The sequence below is a fragment of the Myotis myotis genome, unplaced genomic scaffold (assembly GCF_014108235.1).
Source record: "Myotis myotis isolate mMyoMyo1 unplaced genomic scaffold, mMyoMyo1.p scaffold_m19_p_3, whole genome shotgun sequence".
NCBI lineage: Eukaryota > Metazoa > Chordata > Mammalia > Chiroptera > Vespertilionidae > Myotis > Myotis myotis.
In genome coordinates, this window is record NW_023416335.1 from 112,399,709 (window position 1) to 112,418,229 (window position 18,521).

The 18,521-nt window shown below is 46.6% G+C and overlaps 1 protein-coding gene across 1 annotated transcript; it reads right to left on the minus strand.

The window, feature by feature from the left end:
* Positions 1 to 303: 303 nt before the first annotated feature.
* On the minus strand, positions 304 to 18,284 carry MEDAG (mesenteric estrogen dependent adipogenesis). Its single transcript, XM_036299505.1, has 5 exons — positions 17,855 to 18,284; positions 6,954 to 7,063; positions 4,160 to 4,272; positions 3,259 to 3,544; positions 304 to 1,235 (listed from the first exon to the last, which is right to left on the minus strand). The coding sequence occupies exons 1-5, from the start codon at positions 18,133 to 18,135 to the stop codon at positions 1,111 to 1,113; spliced, it is 915 nt and encodes a 304-aa protein (XP_036155398.1). The 5' UTR covers positions 18,136 to 18,284; the 3' UTR covers positions 304 to 1,110.
* Positions 18,285 to 18,521: the final 237 nt, after the last annotated feature.

Here is an 18,521-nt window from a genome sequence, read left to right on the forward strand (position 1 = left end):
TCCCCCCCAACTGTCCTCCCCTGCAGGCCTGGGTCCCCCCAACTGCCCTCCTCTGCAGGCCTGATCGCCCCAACTTCCCTCCCCTGCCAGCCATCTTGTGTCCATATCAGGCCTACAGTCAGACATCCCTCTCACAATCCAGGACTGCTGGCTCCCAATCACTCATCTGCCTGATTGCCCCTAACCACTCCCCTGCCAGCCTGATCAATGCCTAACTGCTCCCCTTCTGACCCGATTGCCCCTAACTGCTCTCCCCTGCAGGCCTGGTCACCCCCATCTTGTGTGCTGGAGTGATGGTCAACATGCATATTACTCTTTTATTAGATAGGATGTCACCCTCATAAATTCAATAAAAAAGTAAATAATAATAATAATACCCAACTGAAAATGTGCTTTCATATCATTTCTGTATAGAAAGAGGACACTGCTATAATCATGATCCTTCCCCTGTCACTGTTTCATTGCACATCACCTGGCCTCTTTCTACATCAGCCACTTTGTTAAGAGGGAGGCCAAGGGAGTTCAAATTTTAGGCAGCAGGTGGCAGGGCTGCCATCCTGTCAACCTGGCTAATCGCCAGCAAACCTTACCTAGAATAGTTTTCCTAAGGCAGGATGAGAAATACATTTGCCTTCCAGTGAAAGGTGCCGGCCAAATTTGCAAAAGAACAGCACAGCTAATACTGTGCTGGCTAAGTTCGGGTTCAGACAAGGGTGTCCCAAGCAGAGGGCCAAACCATGACTTATGAAGCATCATGGTCAAAGCCCAAATCAGACTGGTCCTACAGAGACTGCCGAAGAAACTCCCTGGGTGCCAAGGTTCTACACAAAGCACTCAGGGTGGCAGGACCCCACTGGTCCCTCTGCCTCTTTGGAGAAGTGTTCAAAGGCGGGGATACCCAGCCATGGGGCCAGTGCCCGGCCATCCTGAAGTCAGCTACATGGAGCCTGCCAGGGCAAGGCAGCACCCAGGGAAATGTGAGAGGAGCGCTCTCTTGGAGAAGCAGAGGGGTGGACCAGAGGGTGGAAGGCCTGCCTCCCACCTCCCCGCTCCTCCCCTCAACCTTCAGTTGGCCTGGAGTATAGGAGGAACTAGACATGTTCAGTCCAATCAGAGAAATTGGTTGGGTGTCTCTTCAGATTCCAGAACACTTGGAAACGGTAATTCTGCCAAGAGAGGCTCCGTCAAAGATGATCTGGGTGACAGGCTGCAGTTAAAAACGTCATCTACTGAACCTGAAAGAAGTAAAGCAGGCATTATTGCCATCACTGGAAAACAGAAGCAAACCCACAGTGCCCTCAGAACTCACACACCACTCAAGGAACCATTTCAATACTGAAGAGAGGATCCTGGCTTCCTCAGAAATCTCAAAAGCGCAATAGGGATGGGTTACATTTTGTTTCCCAGTAGGCCCTGGGTTGTCATTTGCTTTTCCATGGGCCGGAGTAGCTTTGCAGTGAGTTGCATGAGCCTTTTCTCACTTGATGCCAAAAGGCCCAAAGTTGGGACAGCCTAGGACAGAGGTTGGGCCACTGGTGCATCTTGGCTCTGCCCTCTGCCATGATCATGACCTTGCTGGCCAGCCCTGAAGAACCCTTCCCCATGGCTCTGGAGTGTAAGTGGCTCAGGGCTGGCTCACAGTGAATTTTAAGGAAGCACCACCCAACTTCACATACCCCTGTTGTCCCCAGGATGGCAGTGGACACCCTGCACAACCTACATGACAGAGGGTGAGCAACAGTCAAACAGTGAAACCCTACCCAGGCTGCTATGGTAGTGGGTAAGGCTGGAGGGGTGTCACAAGAAGGACCAGGCACCTCGGACTGCCACAACCAGGAAAGCTCATCTTTCCCCAAAAAAGATCAGGGTAACACTCCCCAACACACACACACACACACACACACACACACACACACACACACACACACACTGCTGCAAAGGAGCAGAGTACAGAGGCATCTTTGCAAGGAACACCCAGACAGAGAAAGCTAAAGCAACGTGGAGGGAGGAGGGAGAAAAGGGGGAGGAAGGCATAAAAGAGGAGAGTGGGAGAGAGATGGGGAGAAGGAGAAGAGAGAGGGATAGGGGATAAGGAAGGAGAGAAAGGAGAGGAGAGGAAGAGGAGGGAGAGACAGATACTGGGGGAGGGAGGGAAGAGAGAGAATGAGGGGAGGAGGAAGCAGAAGGAGAGACAGAGAGAAACAGAGACAGATGGGCTACTTCCAAAATAAGAAATAGCTAGAGTAAGCATTTTTGCTAAAACATTGGAAGAAAGCAACTGTATTAAATACAATTAATGAAGACCTGCATTTCACATTCAAACTTTTTGAAACTGCAGGTTCATAGAGACTGGTGGAGTTTTTTGTTTGTTTGTTTGTTTTGTTTTTGGTTGTTTGTTGGAATTAGCAGCAAAAGTCCTGGCTCAAGGAAGTTGCTTTATAGCCTAACTAGCATAGGAAAGAGAGAACTGACTAGAGAAGGTGTGGCCGGTGTCACCTGCTCAGCCACACCAGTCTGACAAGTCTCAACTCCTAGGAAAGAGGCATGGATATCAAAATCCAGAATGTACCACATATAATATGTCATTTGTTCACTGTGACCTCACAAACTCTGGAGAACCCTTCCAATTTTTTTTAATCCTCACCCAAGGATATGTTTATTGATTTTAGAGAGGGAGGACGGGGAGAGAGAGAAACATCGTTGTGAGAAACATCAATCAGTTGCCTCATGTATGTGGAACCTATAACCTGGGTCTGTGCCTTGACTGGAATTGAACCCGAAACCTTTTGTTACATGGATGGACAGTGCTCCAGTCAACTGAGTCACATGAGCCAGGGCCAGTTATTTTAATTGAAGTAAAATTGATGGCTATTGACCACGTAGACTCCTCCTCCAGCTGACATCTTTGTTCATATCTGTTGCCAGAATATGCACATGAGGAAAGCATCATTCTTTCATAATATTTAAATAAGTGTTAACAACATTCAAATGAGCATTAATATGTATTTAAATTAATAATATATTTTAAAATTATTTTCTGGGTGTGCTGCACAATATAACTACTATGTCAGAAAACTTTAAGGAGCCTAACACTATATTTCTTTTTGGTAGTAAATATGTCTCACTTCTTACTTTCTGAATAATGTGATATATTATATTTTCGCTTTATCTAGAGGCCTTATCTTTTCCAGGCATTGACTCTCCTCTCCCATTATACTAGTCTATCCTTTTATTTAACTATGAGAATTTTTAACATACCTCTAGAAGTTACGCTGAATTTTCGGTCAGAGAAACTGCTCCTTCGAATTAATGGTTCACTCATTTTTTCCAGAAATAATTTAATTGTCTCCTTCTTTTCTGGTCTTGTACTTGACAAATTCAGAACTTTTCCATTCACCTTTACAGTGGAATTGCTGAGCCCAAACCAATAGAAGAAATCAAATAATGCGTCAGCTTTGAATTCATAGGCAAAGCTCAAATTTTCTCCATTAACCACCTCATTTCCCGGAGGGAAAAAATTCTTTACTGCTTCTTGAAAATCAAACTGAAAGAGAGAGACAAATTTGATGAATTTCATGCATATAATGATAATGTTATATCCTAGAATTCTATATTACTAACAACTGCCCAAATGTCCAAAATGTCACACCTCTTATTTTTCTTTCATTCTGGCAGATTAAATTTTAAACAGTTGCCTTAACTTTTTAAAAATGATTTCAGAGAGGAAGGAAGAGGGAGATAGAAACATCAATGATGAGAGAGAACCACTGATTGGCTGCCTCCTGCATGCCCCCTACTGGAGATCAAGCCTGCAACCCGGGCATGTGCCCTGACTGGGAATTGAACAGTGACCTCCTGGTTCATAGGTTGATGTTCAACCATTGCCTTAACTTTTTCAAAACAAACATTTGTATTTGAATCATATTATATCTACAGACCTTGAAGTGCTTGGTCAAACTGACATTCATTATTTTCTCATTTCTAATTAGTTGCTACAAACTCTGCTCATTATATTGGTAGTGATTATGAAGCAATAGAAAACATCTATGTCTGGACACAGCTAAGTTATAGCTGAGCTCTAGGGACTCGGCCCTACATGAAGTGCTCGAAGCCCTCTCTATGTGGCCTCAGTCCTGGATTCAGACAGGCTAACACTCACCTGGAGCCGATAGCTTTCTCCAATCACTGAGGAAATGACCATGTCCATCCCTTGCTCTATCTGTCGTCTTATCTTGGGGTGCCTTGTGTTCACAAGGAAGGCATATGTTCTCTCTAGAAATTTGGAAGCAGAATTCAAAAAAAGAAGTGTGTATGTGTGGCATAACATACTTCTTAGTGTTGGACAAAGCAGTGATTCCCATCTTACTTGCAGATTTTATTCATTTTTAGCCCTACTCACTGCAAAGCCTCACCAGACTTTTAGAAACATTCAGAGAATTTTGCAGACGAGAAGGAAGCAGGCCTCCTTGGGCTGCACTTTGTCACTTCTGTCTGGGAAATCGTCATTATCAGAAATGAGAACTGAGCCTCCATGTTCGTATGCAGCACAGGGAGCTGAAGTGGGAAACAGGGATGGCTAGTGTTCCTGTCACTGCCTTGCTGGATATTTAAATAGCGACCTGACTGTCGCCGACATGTTGTCATTTGCAAAGCAAAATATCAGCCAAGTCCAGGAAAGAAGGCTGCCCCATGTCTCCCCCTCCCCTAAACCCTTCTTCCCCAGGGACTTTCATTCTGCCAAAGGGCTGGTCTAGGGTGCTACGAATCAAAGCAATTTGAGAAGGACTCTCTTTTGTGCCCAAACAATCCCCAGTGGGAAGAAGTCCCTCTCATTGCTTAAATCACATCATGTCTGTGTCCTGGCACAGTTAAGTTTTGTTATTGTTGTTTGTCTTGTTTTTTGTTGTTGTTGTTGTTATTTTTGTTTTTGTAATCTCTTAAATCCAATTCTATCAAATTCTATATAATCTAAGCAAAAGGAAGATTGTCTACTCATTAGTAAGTTTGAAATACTATTAACCAACAACCCCTTAACTTTTCAACCTCCAGAAACCCCTTAATTACTGAAGTGCTTTTTCTAAGGAGACACATAACATAGATTGCCAGCCTCTGTTTAAACAGCATGGGCCAGCCATTAGGTAATTTTGAGAACTCAACATTTTTCCTTGGCTTTGAGCATTAAACCTGTGGCCCACCAATAGCACATGCTACATCCTTGAGGAACACATTTTGAACTAACCTTTGCACTCACCTTATTCATCTTAATTTTCCTACCCCTGTCTTTCTCCTAAATTATTTTTGGGCATTTTAGATATATCCTCTTTAAGATCAGACATAACAAAACAAGTAAAACAAGCAAGCTATTTTATACCTTAAATTAACTTTTACACAAAGCAAACCAGGACCTTTGTGCATTCTCAGAGCCGGCATACGTCACAGCTATACTGATTGCATAGGTTGTTCACTGCACAATCTGAAGGAGACTATTCACAGTCACAAACCTATTTGTGTATTTATTATGAAAAATTCTGGGAAGAATTAGTAAATTGTCTTGAGTTAATGGTGGCTTTTTCTAATTTAAACAAAAGTATAGTTTAGGATAGCAGCTGGGCCGGACATCATGTTACCTTCATCACAATTTTCACAATTTAAACTTCACCATCTTACTTAAGCTTTTGTAGCATAGACTCTCTCTTCATATCTTGGCTTTCCTTACAATGAACCAGCACTGGGTTTCTGTACCTCCTTCCACAATAGTTACAAACTGTGTACCTTTTGTAGGCCACCCACAAATACCTCCTTGTCCTACTCCCTGCACTTTCATTAAAATGTTAAAATAGATAGACCTCTTATTCTTACGATTCCTTCAGAGAGATGGACCAGGAGGTGTACCTAATACATCTGTGAATTATATCCCTAGAGAACTCTCTGGATTCATGGCCATCATCAAGCCAAATAACATCAGGGGTTCAGATGCTCTATGAGTGTTGCTAGTGACTGTGTGTACTGGCCCTTCCTGCCCAGAACATTCCGACTCTGAATTAAGAAGTGAAAGAAAATCTGAATGACTCTGGATTGAAATGAGCAGAGCATCAGCTCCAGGAATCTGGATGAGACTGAATGTTTAAAGAAGTTTCTTTGGAACTTGTAGATCCTTTCTTGTTACCTTAGAATAACTTCAAAAATGTTGTTTTGCAATAAATTTCAAAAATTCTATTTCTATCATTATGTCCATGATTTCCCCTCTCTGGCAGGAGGAAGAAGGGAAAATTGAGATATTTTCATATTGGAACTTATGTTAATATGGCTGTTAACAGCCAGTCTGATTTCTTGGAAGAAACCGTAAAGAGACATTTCTAAAACTGAAATTCAAATATCATAGCATGAAACATAAAAACATCTACAGGTATTATTTTCTTTATCTTAGTTTTGTCATCTATAAAATGGGGATAGTACAAGTACCACAGGTAGGATGACCATGCATCCTAATTTGCCTGAGTTAGTCCCAGAAGAATTGTTCACAGTACCTCCTTTCATGTCCAAAAATGTTCCCATTTGAATGAAAAGCCCTGTGGAGCTGTTGTAGCAACTGACGCCAGAGCAGACCCAGAACACCTAAGTGTCTCATGTGGTAGACAGTATTACATACCCTCACCTTCATCATTTCAGTCATTTTTGCAATCCCTGCAGGCTCAGAATATAAAATCACTTCCTGCCTTGACAGAAAGTATGAAGGAAAACTCAGACAGATGGCTACTGCCCCAGGCTTATGCAGAGGTTTGATCTGCAGGCTCGTGCTGTGCTTCAGATGGCCTGACACACCGGGCTTCCGGCTCCAACCTTGTCACAAGCCGACATCCACTCTGCTTTCCCCCTACCCAATTTCTGACATCAGCATGCCACAGTCCATAGCCCAGCAAGGCAGAACCAAACCAAAACAGTTAGATACCAACCTTTTGAGATGTCTTTTCTGGTCTGTACATTAATAAAGAACAGCATCGGTTTGCTCAGTATAGTTTCCCTGTAGTCTTTATAATCGCAGTAGTTGGTCAGTTCCACATATCTATGAAAAAAGCAGAGATAACAGCAAATGTAATATACCTGCCCATCTAAGTTGGGAAGGGGATGTCTGGACAGGTGCCTGCCACATCCCTAGTCCATTTGAGAGAGGTCCCCTAAAATGTGTCATTGCAGAGGCAACCATGTTTTATAACATATGGATAAAGCCCCCTCTCTCTCCTGATCAGCTGAGATAAACTTGCAACCCAAAGGTGGCCATGGTTCTAGGGTGGCATGACACCAACGCTTGGCTCTCAGATCATGACCAGAAACATCTACATTCAGGGATATAAGAGTTCATTTGAAGCTCTCAGAGCTCTATGTCTGTCTGGATTGAAAACAAATTACACTCAATGAGTGGAATTAGCTGGTCTTCCCCAGGGCAGTCATCCCATATGACCAGTGGGTCTACAATTTTCCCTTCCTTCTCTATCATCCAGTATGTCAGCTTTCTCTCCCTACTCTACATATTTTCCAGCTGTCTTTCTAGGTCTCTACCCACATTGTTGATAAAAAGGCAGATTCAAATGTAAATTAGCTTCCTTCAAGAAGATGGCTAATTTTCTAACCAAACCCAAGCTCAGGTGCCATGTGGACCTAGGCCAGTGGTCGGCAAACTGCGGCTCAGCAAACCGCGGCTTGCAAGCCACATGCGGCTCTTTGGCCCCTTGAGTGTGGCTCTTCCACAAAATACCGACTTGTGCGCATGGGCCACGAAGTTTCAATCGCACTGTATGTGCACGCCCGCACGTGGTATTTTGTGGAAGAGCCACACTCAAGGGGCCAAAGAGCTGCATGTGGCTCGCCAGCCGCGGTTTGCCGACCACGGACCTAGCCAATCTGAATGGCATCCAGTCCAGCAGGCTGGAGGATGCACTGCCACAGTCCTCTTCATCATGGCGCTGGTTGCACTGATGGCCCAGCTCTGGGGACACGTGCACCGGTGGACAGCCAGCCTGGCAACAGTGTGAGCTGCTTTTGCAACACGGCAGTAGCATGTCTGCTTTTGACACCTAGTCAAAGCAGAAACAGCTCCAGAGTTTATTTCCGGCTTGTCCTTCAGTGTCTGACCTGAAAAATCACAGCGCTGGAGAGCTCCCTTTGCCCATATCCCAAAATCCACTTAGAGGGGCCAGCACACAGGACCCTGGCCTAGGCATGGGTCAAGAGCATGTGGGAGAATATCTACCCCTGAGTCAGAAAAACACAGCTTCTGCTGTCTGTCTCCCAACTTGGTTTCTTAGAAATATATCACTATTTTTTTCTGGGCTTGTCAGACCTGATTTTGAGAGCATTTAAAACCTGACCACTGAGGGAGCCTCTAAAATGCTTCCTGTCTTCTGATTGGCCAGGCTTTTAACACAGTCTCCACTTCCCAACCCATGGGCACTGGTGGTGGTCAGGTGGTGGGGAAGAGGAAGAAGGGAGGAAAGGGGCGCAGGGGTGTTTGTGAGGAGGTCAGGAGTAGGGAAGACAAGGGTGGGAATGGAGAAGGGGTGGGGGACCTGAGGAGTAATAAGGGGACGGACTGGGTATGATAATGCAGACTGGGTTTTGTGTTTTGTTTTGTCTTTAATATATTTTCATTGATTTCAGACAGGAAGGGAGAGGGAGAGATAGAAACATCAATAATGAGAGAGAATCATCAATTGGCTGCTTCCTGCACACCCCTTATTAGGGATGGAGCCCATAACCCAGGCAGGTGCCCTGACTGAGAATTCAACTGTGACCTCCTGGTTCATAGGTCGACACTCAACCACTGAGCTACACTGGCCAGGCCAGACTGGGGACTTTGGCCCTTTCTCCATCCCTCCCTTGCCCTTGCCTTCACCAAGTCAGAACTGTGTGGAGGGAGAATGGGATGAGATGGGGTACCTGAAAGGGAGAAGCACTTGTGTTATTAGCAGAGAGAGAATTTTCCTGTTCTTCTTAGTCATAATTGATCAACTGCCAAAAGGGACTGGAGAAAGGAGGCAAAGGAGAAGGGAAAAGAAAGGGGGGCCACCACTCCTTGGTTCACGCGCTCTTACTCATTCACTGAACATTCCCTCCGTACCTAAGATGTGCTGGGTGCCAGCTAGGCATTCACATGGGCCTTATCACATCTGAGGAGCTCAGGGCCTAGAAGTGAGGCTGGGGAAGAGGGTAGCAGTACAGGGGTTCCCAGGGCTCTCCTGTTCCCTCTACCTTCCATCTATTCAGCTGCCAAGGACATGGTCCAGCAGACAAGAGAGAACTGAGAAGAGGAGGGGCCGGTGAGACCTGTGGGTGCAGAGGGTGAGAGGAGAGATGTAGAGGGGGGAATCTCTTATAGCAATAGAAGAAAAGGGCAAGAGTGAATGGACTAAACATAAAAAAGAAATAAGCGATGTCAGGGCAGGAGTCAGGTACCACCTGTGAGCCATTCAAGGTGGGTTTTCACAGTCTCCCACCTTTTTATCACAGAGTCAATTAACAGTCACATTTCCTCAAAGCGCCTCCTCTGCTCTCTCAACATCCATGGTCAGACTGTCACTCTCCAGCACAGCCAGAAAATCTGTAGTTTTTATTACTATTCTGATGATGCAGATGACAACACTTGCCTCTGCCTATACAATCCATTGACGTCTGATCCAAGGTGTCATTGGTAGGGAAAAGATAAAAATTTTAGCTGAGAAATGACCACTGGGTGTAAAAATAACCAGTTTGCTCCAGAATGCTATGGAAGGCTTTCGGAACACTATGGATTTGGCGTGTTCAGAGAAGGGGGCTGGGGGCGGGGGAGCTTCTCGATAGGCACATGCTGACTTTAATGGGTCACCTACACATGAGTCGTTCTTTTCTTTTAGAGTTTGAATTGGATAAGATCCCCTGAATAATAAAGCTATGCTCAACATAATGTATTCTTCCTTTGATGATTTAGAGGCACTTGTAGGATCTTAAGGGGCCTATTAACATCATGGCAGAGCATGTCAGTTATCCCTGTACCTCAAAGGTGTGGAAACACTGCTTATATGAGAACTGGTAACAGAACTCACAGAAAGGAGATGGTGGCAAAATCCCTACTTACTGATCCAGGTTGCAAGAAATACCTCCTCAAGTCATCTATTCCCAACCTCCCAGTTATGGTCCAATTGTTAAACACCTCTAAATTCCAATGAAATAAAGAAATATGAGCATTCCTTTGGAACTCGCTGTTATAAAATTTGGATATGTAAGTCACCAAAATGCAAAAAGACTGCGAATCGAGTTGTTAAGTCTCACAGATATTTAAGTATCTGGCATCCAATCACTTGTTTTATTTTGGAGGAGCCGTACTAGACTGCATTAGGGACTCGTTGTTTCATCTTTAATTGTGCACATTTCTGAATTACTAATGCAAACATTGCTTCTGTGTACTGGGTACTTAACTATATTTGCTGATGTTATCATTAGGGAGGAGAAGCAAACAACTGAAGATGGTTCCTGTAAACTCTCATTTCATTGTTGCTTTTACCCTGGCCCCAAAATGCTTTTTTCTAGGCTGAAATTTTTTACACTTGCCTCAATCCAAAGACTGAAAAGCAGAACAATGTGATGAAGAGCATAATGATTCAAAATTAAAAGATCCAATTCATGCCCTAACTGACTGACTGTATGAACTCAGTCCCACAGACACAACCCACTGTGACCTTAAGTGAGTTACTTAACTGGCCTGAACCTGTGCTTTCATCTGTAAAGGGATACAACAGTATTACCTTCTGTTTGTCAATTCAATGCAGTGCAAGTAGTGTTGACATATGTACTATACTTGGGTTCATAGTAGATGCTCAACAAAATAGTTAGTATCTAATCCTGGCCAACTCTGCTGGCCATGGGTGATGAAGTTCTGTAAGCTTCTGACACCAACCAGGGCTGGGTTCCTTTGAGTGACCAGGAAAGAGGGAAATCTGAGCATCTGGGGAAATGAGCAAGAGTTTCTCCTTCATTGCTCCAGTTTCTGTCCTCATCTCTTCTGTCTGAAGGCAAAAGAGAACAGCTGAATGAAGGCAATAGTCGAAAGGTGGGATGAGAAAACAACACTATTTTTGCTTCTATGAATCAGGACTGGCTGAAAGATTGCCCACCTTCTAAGACACCTCCCTTTTTCTGAAGTGCCTTCGGGTTTCACATCATCTGTAGCATGACCTGAAAAAGCTGCTCCAAAGTTCCCTCGGCTCTAACGATTTACTGCTCAAGGATGAATGAAAATTCAAACCTTTAGCTTCCATCTGAATGTGTGTGTGTTCATTAAAAAAATATGGAGCCCTAGCTGGTTTGGCTCAGTGGATAGAGTGTTTGCCTGTGGACTGAAGAGTCCTGGGTTCGATTCTGATCAAGGGCACATGCCTGGGTTGTGGGCTCGATCCCCAGTAGTGGGCATGCAGGAGGCAGCCAATCAATGATTCTCTCTCATCACTGATGTTTCTATCTCTCTCTCCCTCTCCCTTCCTCTCTAAAATATCTATACTAATAAAAGCCTAGGTGGTCCTCGTGCCCTCGTGCAACGCCCTCACATCATCACAAGATGGCCAACACAAGATGGCCACCACAAGGTGGCTGCTCTCACATCGCCACAAGATGGGCAGTTGTGGGTGATCAGGCTGGCAGGGGAGGGCAGTTGGGGGCAACCAGGCCAGCAAGGGAGGGCAATTATGGGCAACCAGGCCAGCAGGGGAGGGCAGTTGGGGGTGGCCAGCCTGGCAGGGGAGTACAGTTGGGGGCAATGGGTCAGCAGGGGAGGGCAGTTGAAGGCGATCAGGCTGGCAGGGGAGGGCAGTTGGGGGCAATGGGTCAGTAGGGGAGGGCAGTTGGGAGCGATCAGGCCAGCAGGGGAGGGCAGTTGGGGGCGATCAGGCCAGCAGGGGAGCAGTTAGGCATCAATCACGTTGGCAGGCAGAAGCAGTTAGGGGCAATCAGGCAGGCAGGCAGGTGAGTGGTTAGGAGCCAGCAGTTCTGGATTGTGAGAGGGATGTCTGACTGATATCACCCAAGGGGTCCCAGATTGGAGAGGTACAGGCCAGGAGGAGGAACACCCACCCACCCCCCCCTTGCATGAATTTCATGCACTGAGCCTCTAGAGTGTGTGTGTGTGTGTGTGTGTAGAGGGGAGCAGAGAAAAAGAGAAACACATGTTAGAACAGTTCTTGTAGAAGGCCCAAAAAATTGCTTAAGAGTTCATAAACTTTTAATGCAGTAGTTCTCAACCTTCTGGCCCTTTAAATATAGTTCCTCATGTTGTGACCCAACCATAAAGCTATTTTCGTTGCTACTTCATAACTGTAATGTTGCTATTGTTATGAATCATAATATAAATATCTGATATGCAGGATGGTCTTAGGCGACCCCTGTGAAAGGGTCATTCGACCGCCAAAGGTGTCGTGACCCACAGATTGAGAACTGCTGCTTTAATAGCAAAAGCTTGCAGGAACCTTCTGCCCTACAGAGTACGCAGGATGGCTTTCCTGTGATTTTAGTGTTAACATGATAGCTTTATACAGAACCGCATCAAAATTCTCTTTCACTTCCTCTCCGTCTTCCTCTGTCCCTACTGTAGTGAAATTAAGCAAAAAATTTTAGATTTATCACTATATTGTCTCTGCCACACACCGAGGATACACATGGTCATTCATTCATTCACCAACTATTGACACACAATGCAGTGAAACACTGTGATAGTGCACAGAACGATTCATTCATTCATTCATTCATTCATATATGCAATAAACATTTGCACCAATGATGTGCTGAGGGGGAACGCTTGAGAAATAGTCTTGCTTTCAAGAAGCATATAGTCCACTGAGGAGACAGATAAGAAGATGCACCATTTCAATATGAAACGATAACTATCTTAGACCTTGTTGCTTAAAGTGTGGCCCTTGAACCAGTAGCACTGGCATCATGTGGGAGCGTGTGAAACTGCAGATTCCCAGGCCCCTCTACAGGTTTATTCAATCAGAACGTACATCCACACACAATCCCCAGGAGACCAGCATGCTTATTTAAAGTCTGCAAAACAATGGTTTAAGACATGGTCCCTCCCACTCAGAGGTTTACAAACTAGTTAATCATTCAAACACACAAATACTGGAGGAATGCTCATTCTCTACATTCAGTGTCCACTCTCAACAGGGTTATGTCCCAGTTACTTAAATAAGAGCAAAGTGGGAGAGTCCTGGGGTCAGAACCACTTATTGAGCTGAGACACACACTAGAAAAGTGATCCTCCTGTTGGGCCCAGCATTCCACGGATGGGTGAGCAAAGCGGGAGAAAGAGAGGGATCCCAGGAGGAGTCATGGTTTCGCCAGGCCTTGGGGATAATGGGGTGGCGGCCTCCACTCCTCTAGGTAGGCATGTGGCAAGCATCAGGTGAGCTGAAAGCAAGAAGTAAACCAGAGTGTGTCTGGAAGCCCAGAACAAGGCTCCTGAGGAAGGAAGGCAGGAGAGAAGGCAGCAAAGGCTTGAGGCTTTTCAATCATCTGATTTGGAATTGATTTCTGTCTCTGTGACTTTTAACTTTGACAAGATCCATATCCTCACCTGTAAAATCTAGCTGACAAAAGGAAATCCGTGCCCTGGCTGGTTTGGCTCAGTGGATAGTGTCGGCCTGCAGACTGCTGGGTCCCAGGTTTGATCTGGCCAAAGGCACATGCCTGGGTTGCGGGCTCGATCCCTAGTAGGGGCCGTGCAGGGGGCTGATCAATGTCTCTCTCTCATCATTGATGTTTCTATCTCTCTATCCCTCTCCCTTCCTCTCTAAAATCAATAAAAATATATTTTAAAAAAAGGAAATCTGTGAAGTGGCTAAAAGATTAAATAATGTGTGTGAAGCACTTGGCTTTGGGGGCTGCTTAATAATAATATAAAAGCTAATGTTTGTCAAGTAATCAATATGTGCTGAAAGTTATTTTAAGCACTTTATGAATTTTTACTCTGAACAGCAACGCTATAAGAGTGAGGAATTACCATTCCTATTTTACAGCTGAGGAGACTGAGTCACGGAGATGAAGTAGCTTTCCCAAGTCACTGAGGCAGTAAGTGCAGAACCCAGATTCCAACCAAGGCCATCTGGTGCTGGCCCTCCTGCCCGTCCGCATGTGCTTGAGACTGTACTCATAAAAACACAGCTCAACACGTAATGAAATTACTTCATCAGTATCGCTCGGTGCCCTGTGAAGGGGTTGCTGAGCTGGGCAAATCACCAAAGCCAAAACTCAAACATGGGAACCAAAGCCGAAGACCAGCCAAGAGGGCAGGATGGGAGCCTGCTGAGTTCAGCCGCAGCAAGGGTAACCATGCTGCCCTCTGTATGTGGAGCTGTCACTGCTTCCACACCTCCTGGCCTCAGTCAAGGTGACTTCTGAGAGGTGCGCCTGGGCAGGCAGAGGGAGCCCAAGCACTTCCACTGTGGGGTGGGAGTGAGGCTTCCCCAGGACAAATCTGACTATGTTCCAGCTCTGCCTGGGGGCCTTACTTTAACTCCATGAGTCTCCTCTTTCAACCCCTCACTCTCTGCTCCTGGTGGCTGCCCTCCAGGCGAGTGTGACTGTCATCACTCACAGCTGGTTGAACACAGGCAGGAACAGGTCACCTCTCTGCTTTTAGTGGCTTCTTTACAACCACCGGACTTACTTTTGCTTTTAGGTTGATTATACAAGATGAGTCCTGGCTAATGTAATTTCCGTTATTTTTTTGTAGATTCAGGAAACTTACGAGAAAGCTGCTTTCTACAGTGATGCAGAAAGATTTTGGGTTGGGCGGTGTGCCGAACACAGGGGTTCATAGTTAGGCAAGGCTGCATAGGAGCCTTGACTCCATGCTTCCCAGGATCCTATTCAGGTGCAGGACTTGACCTCTCCCAATCCTAATTTCTCAACTGCACAAAGAGGACACAACAGTGCCAACTGCATAAATTTTTGTGAAATAACAGCTGTGAAACATTGTGCCCCATTCCTGGTACTCAAGCAAATATTAGTGACCCCTGTTATTATTGTCGGGCTTATTGTTATTGCCCAAGCAGCCCCTCTCATGCTAGGGAAACACTGAAAAGCAGGGATTATAGCTCCACTTTGCCCATCGTTTGCCATTACACTTCACTCAGAGGCTGCATTACAGGAAAAAGGTGTGTGTATGATAGTTAATGATGATTTGTACCTTGTATCTTGAGCAGGTTTTGTTTGTAATACCAACAGAAATCCCGAGCTTGAAGGAAAAAATAATAGTAAAGATCTTGCCATAAATCCCACAAAGTAGGACAAATATTTTTAAAGCAGGTCCTCAGAAGCTTTAAAGCCCTGAGGGCCATCAGGAAACCTTCCCATCACCCTACGTTGCCTTGGGCTTATTTAGCAGGTATGTATGTAGAAAAGTGTTAAAGTATCAGAAAACAAACCGCAGTAAGGTGAGCTAGTGAGCCATAGGAATGTCAGGGTCAGCAGCTCTGAACTTTTCGGTTTCCTCAGAAAAGGACCTAGTGAAAGCCACAGTACACACCTCTGAGGCCCTGGAAAAAAGTCCTGCTTACACTGTGGGCTTATCCCAAACCAAAAATACTTGTGCAATGGAAAAAAATAATTAGCAGAGCAAGGATTCTTAACTGAATTCAACTATCTCATAAACTACCCAAACGGTCAGCAACATTGGGTGTCTCTTTGTTTCTGGGGAGAAGGTCTACATGTGATTGATCCCCCAAAGTCTACAGTCCAAAGTGATTAAGGATGATTGCTCTGCTTTCTCGTTCCCCTCCCCCCCCCCCCACACACACATACACCTTCTCGACTGCTCTTGGGTGGGGGCCATCATACCTATGGCAGGAATATGGTGACTGCAAAGATGAAAAAGTCACTGGAGTCCATCAGCTCTAGATCCCAACTCATGAAAAGTGGAAAGTACGTGTGGGGGTACAGCCAACTCTGAAGATGACAGACAAGGCAAAGAGAAACTGGTCATCCTCTCCAACTGCCCAACCTTGGGGAAGTCCCAGATAGAGTGTTACTCCTTGTTAGCCAAAACTGATGTTCACCACTACCCTGGAAATATTGACCTGGGCACAGCTGCTAAAAACACTAGACTATGCACACTGGCTGGTACCAGGTGATGTGTGACCTTTAGCAGTCTGCCAGGACAGACGGGTAAAAAGCAAATCATGCCAAATGTGTCTTTAGTAAAACTGGCCAAAACTTACTGAAGGAAGAAGTGAGGAAGAAAGGAAGGGAAGGAAGAAAGGAGGAGAAGGAGGGAGGGAGGGAATAAATCACTGCTCTGGACAAATATTTTGAGAAAGGAAGTTGTATGCCAGCCCCAAGGCCGAAGACAACCGGGTAAATTTGGCCAAGCTGAGGAGCAGCAACTTTGGAAGTCTGAATTCTGACTACGCATCCACCTCGTGATCCATGAGGGCAAACCTTGCACTGTGGCCTACGACTCAGTCTTCCCTCTCTTTCTGGAGGGCTCTCTCCATTCACACTAGGTTCCTTCCCAGTCATCCTTCAGGACTACACACCCCGTTACAAAAGCCTACTTTCCCTGCCATAGTGTGTTCCTGAGAGGAAGACAGATGGTTCCTTCCAGTCCCTGAATTATTTTCAGGTCCTCCTTGCTCTTTCCCACAGTACAAAACCCTCACACAATTGTTTAGATGACAAAAATCTTGTATTTCTGACTGTTTGCACCCTGGTCTGTGTTGCCTGGTTATTATTTATTCTGAACTCTAAACTGCTAGGGTTCCACTGCTGTTTTATATTCTTTTATGTAGGAGATGTTTTGAAGCAAGAGTTGAATGACCAGACTACAAAATCATTTAAAAATTTGCAACACTGTTTGCTAAGACTGGGAGTGCTGGCTCTGTCAAAAGCCTAACCTATATCTTCAACTAATTCTGGGCATTTCTATTTTTCATATCGTTCTCAAATGCAACGCCTAACTTCTTTTTAAATCTCTGCAAATCTGATTTCTAATTCCGTTCCTCCCAGGGTTGGAATTCCTGGGTATGGGTTGGGATTTTCTATTCACTAAGAAAGGGAGAAATTCTTGCTGAGGGGCGGTTTTTTCAGGCATTCCAATCCCTCCTTCTCACTGTGTGGAAAAGCAAGGTTTTCCCAGCAGCTTGAAGAAGGCATTTTAAATGTCTTTTCTTGCTTGCCTCCTCTTGGCTGCATCTCACCCACGGGGTGGCATAGTGCTGCTGTCTTTCCCAGTAGCAAAGGCTTTGTAATAGCTGGCGGGCTTACTCATCTATGAATCAAGCTCTAGGCTGCTCTTGCACGATTCCAGGCAGTCAGTTCTCAGAAAAATATGACACATGCACACTTGCACACAACACTTACTTTTGCCCACACGATGGCACAGAGGACCCTGGGTTAGATTTTATGGGACTCTGTTCCCTTCTCAGCTGTGATTTATTTATTCATTTACTTGAAACACTAAAAGATGGGACACTGAACTTTTATACGACTCTCCACTGGGTCTCCTCACCGGATAAAGCTCGTAGTGCACAAAATTGAGCATTCTCTCCCCCCTCCGACCAATCTAAAGTCAGGATGTGAGTCTCTCCTCTGAAACATCCCCGAAGGGTGTGCCCCAGTTTGAGCTCATCTGACCCAGTTAAGGAGTCAGAAAGGGAAAATCACTGGCCAGCTGGGTGCTCCCCGGGCGGCTTCTAGCGCAGCTGCAAATGTCGGGGTGGGCGCAGGGCAGAAAAGCCCGGGCGGGAGAGCTGGCGGCCCCGGTGACGGCTCCAAGAAGCGGAGGCCGGCGGGGACTCCCGGGGACCTCGAGGGGGAGCGGGGGCGCACCCACCTCTTTATGTAGCGGCCGAGGCGGCAGAGCTGCCCGTCCAGGCGCACAAGACCATCGCCGAAGACGTTGAAGCCCCCGCTGGTGGCAGCCGGCTCCCCGGACCCGGGCACGGCGAGCTGGTCCCCGCGCAGCTGGAGGGCGCCGGGCAGCAGGCGCAGCAGCTGGGCCAAGGGCAGCAGGGCCAGCTCGCAGTCGCACGTCCACAAGCTGCGCAGCTCCCCCGACGAGATGGATGTCAGGCTGGGCCTGGCCGGGGGTGCACACGTCGCCGCCGCCGCCATCCCGCCGCCCCGGAGGTCCCGGTCCGCCCTCCCCGGTGCCGCCCACCCGTGAGGAGCGCTGCAGCCCGGAGCGGAGAGGAGACGGCGCGGGCGCCGCGCGGCCTTTTTATCGCCCTCAGCGCCGCCCCGCCCGGCCGGCCGCGGGCGCGACCCCAGGCTCCGGCCCGAGTGCGCACCACTCAGCTGGGCGCGCTCCCGCCCCACCGCCGGCCGGCCGCCAACGCTTACTCACCCGCCTCCCGGGCGCCGGCCCCGGGTCCGCAACTCCTCACCGGGGGCTGGGAGGACACCGACGGCGGGGTGGGGACAGGGGCCCTGGAGCCGGGTCGGCGCTTGGTGGGCGGGAAGGGCCAGCACCCACCCAGGCCCCAGACGCCGCACCCGAG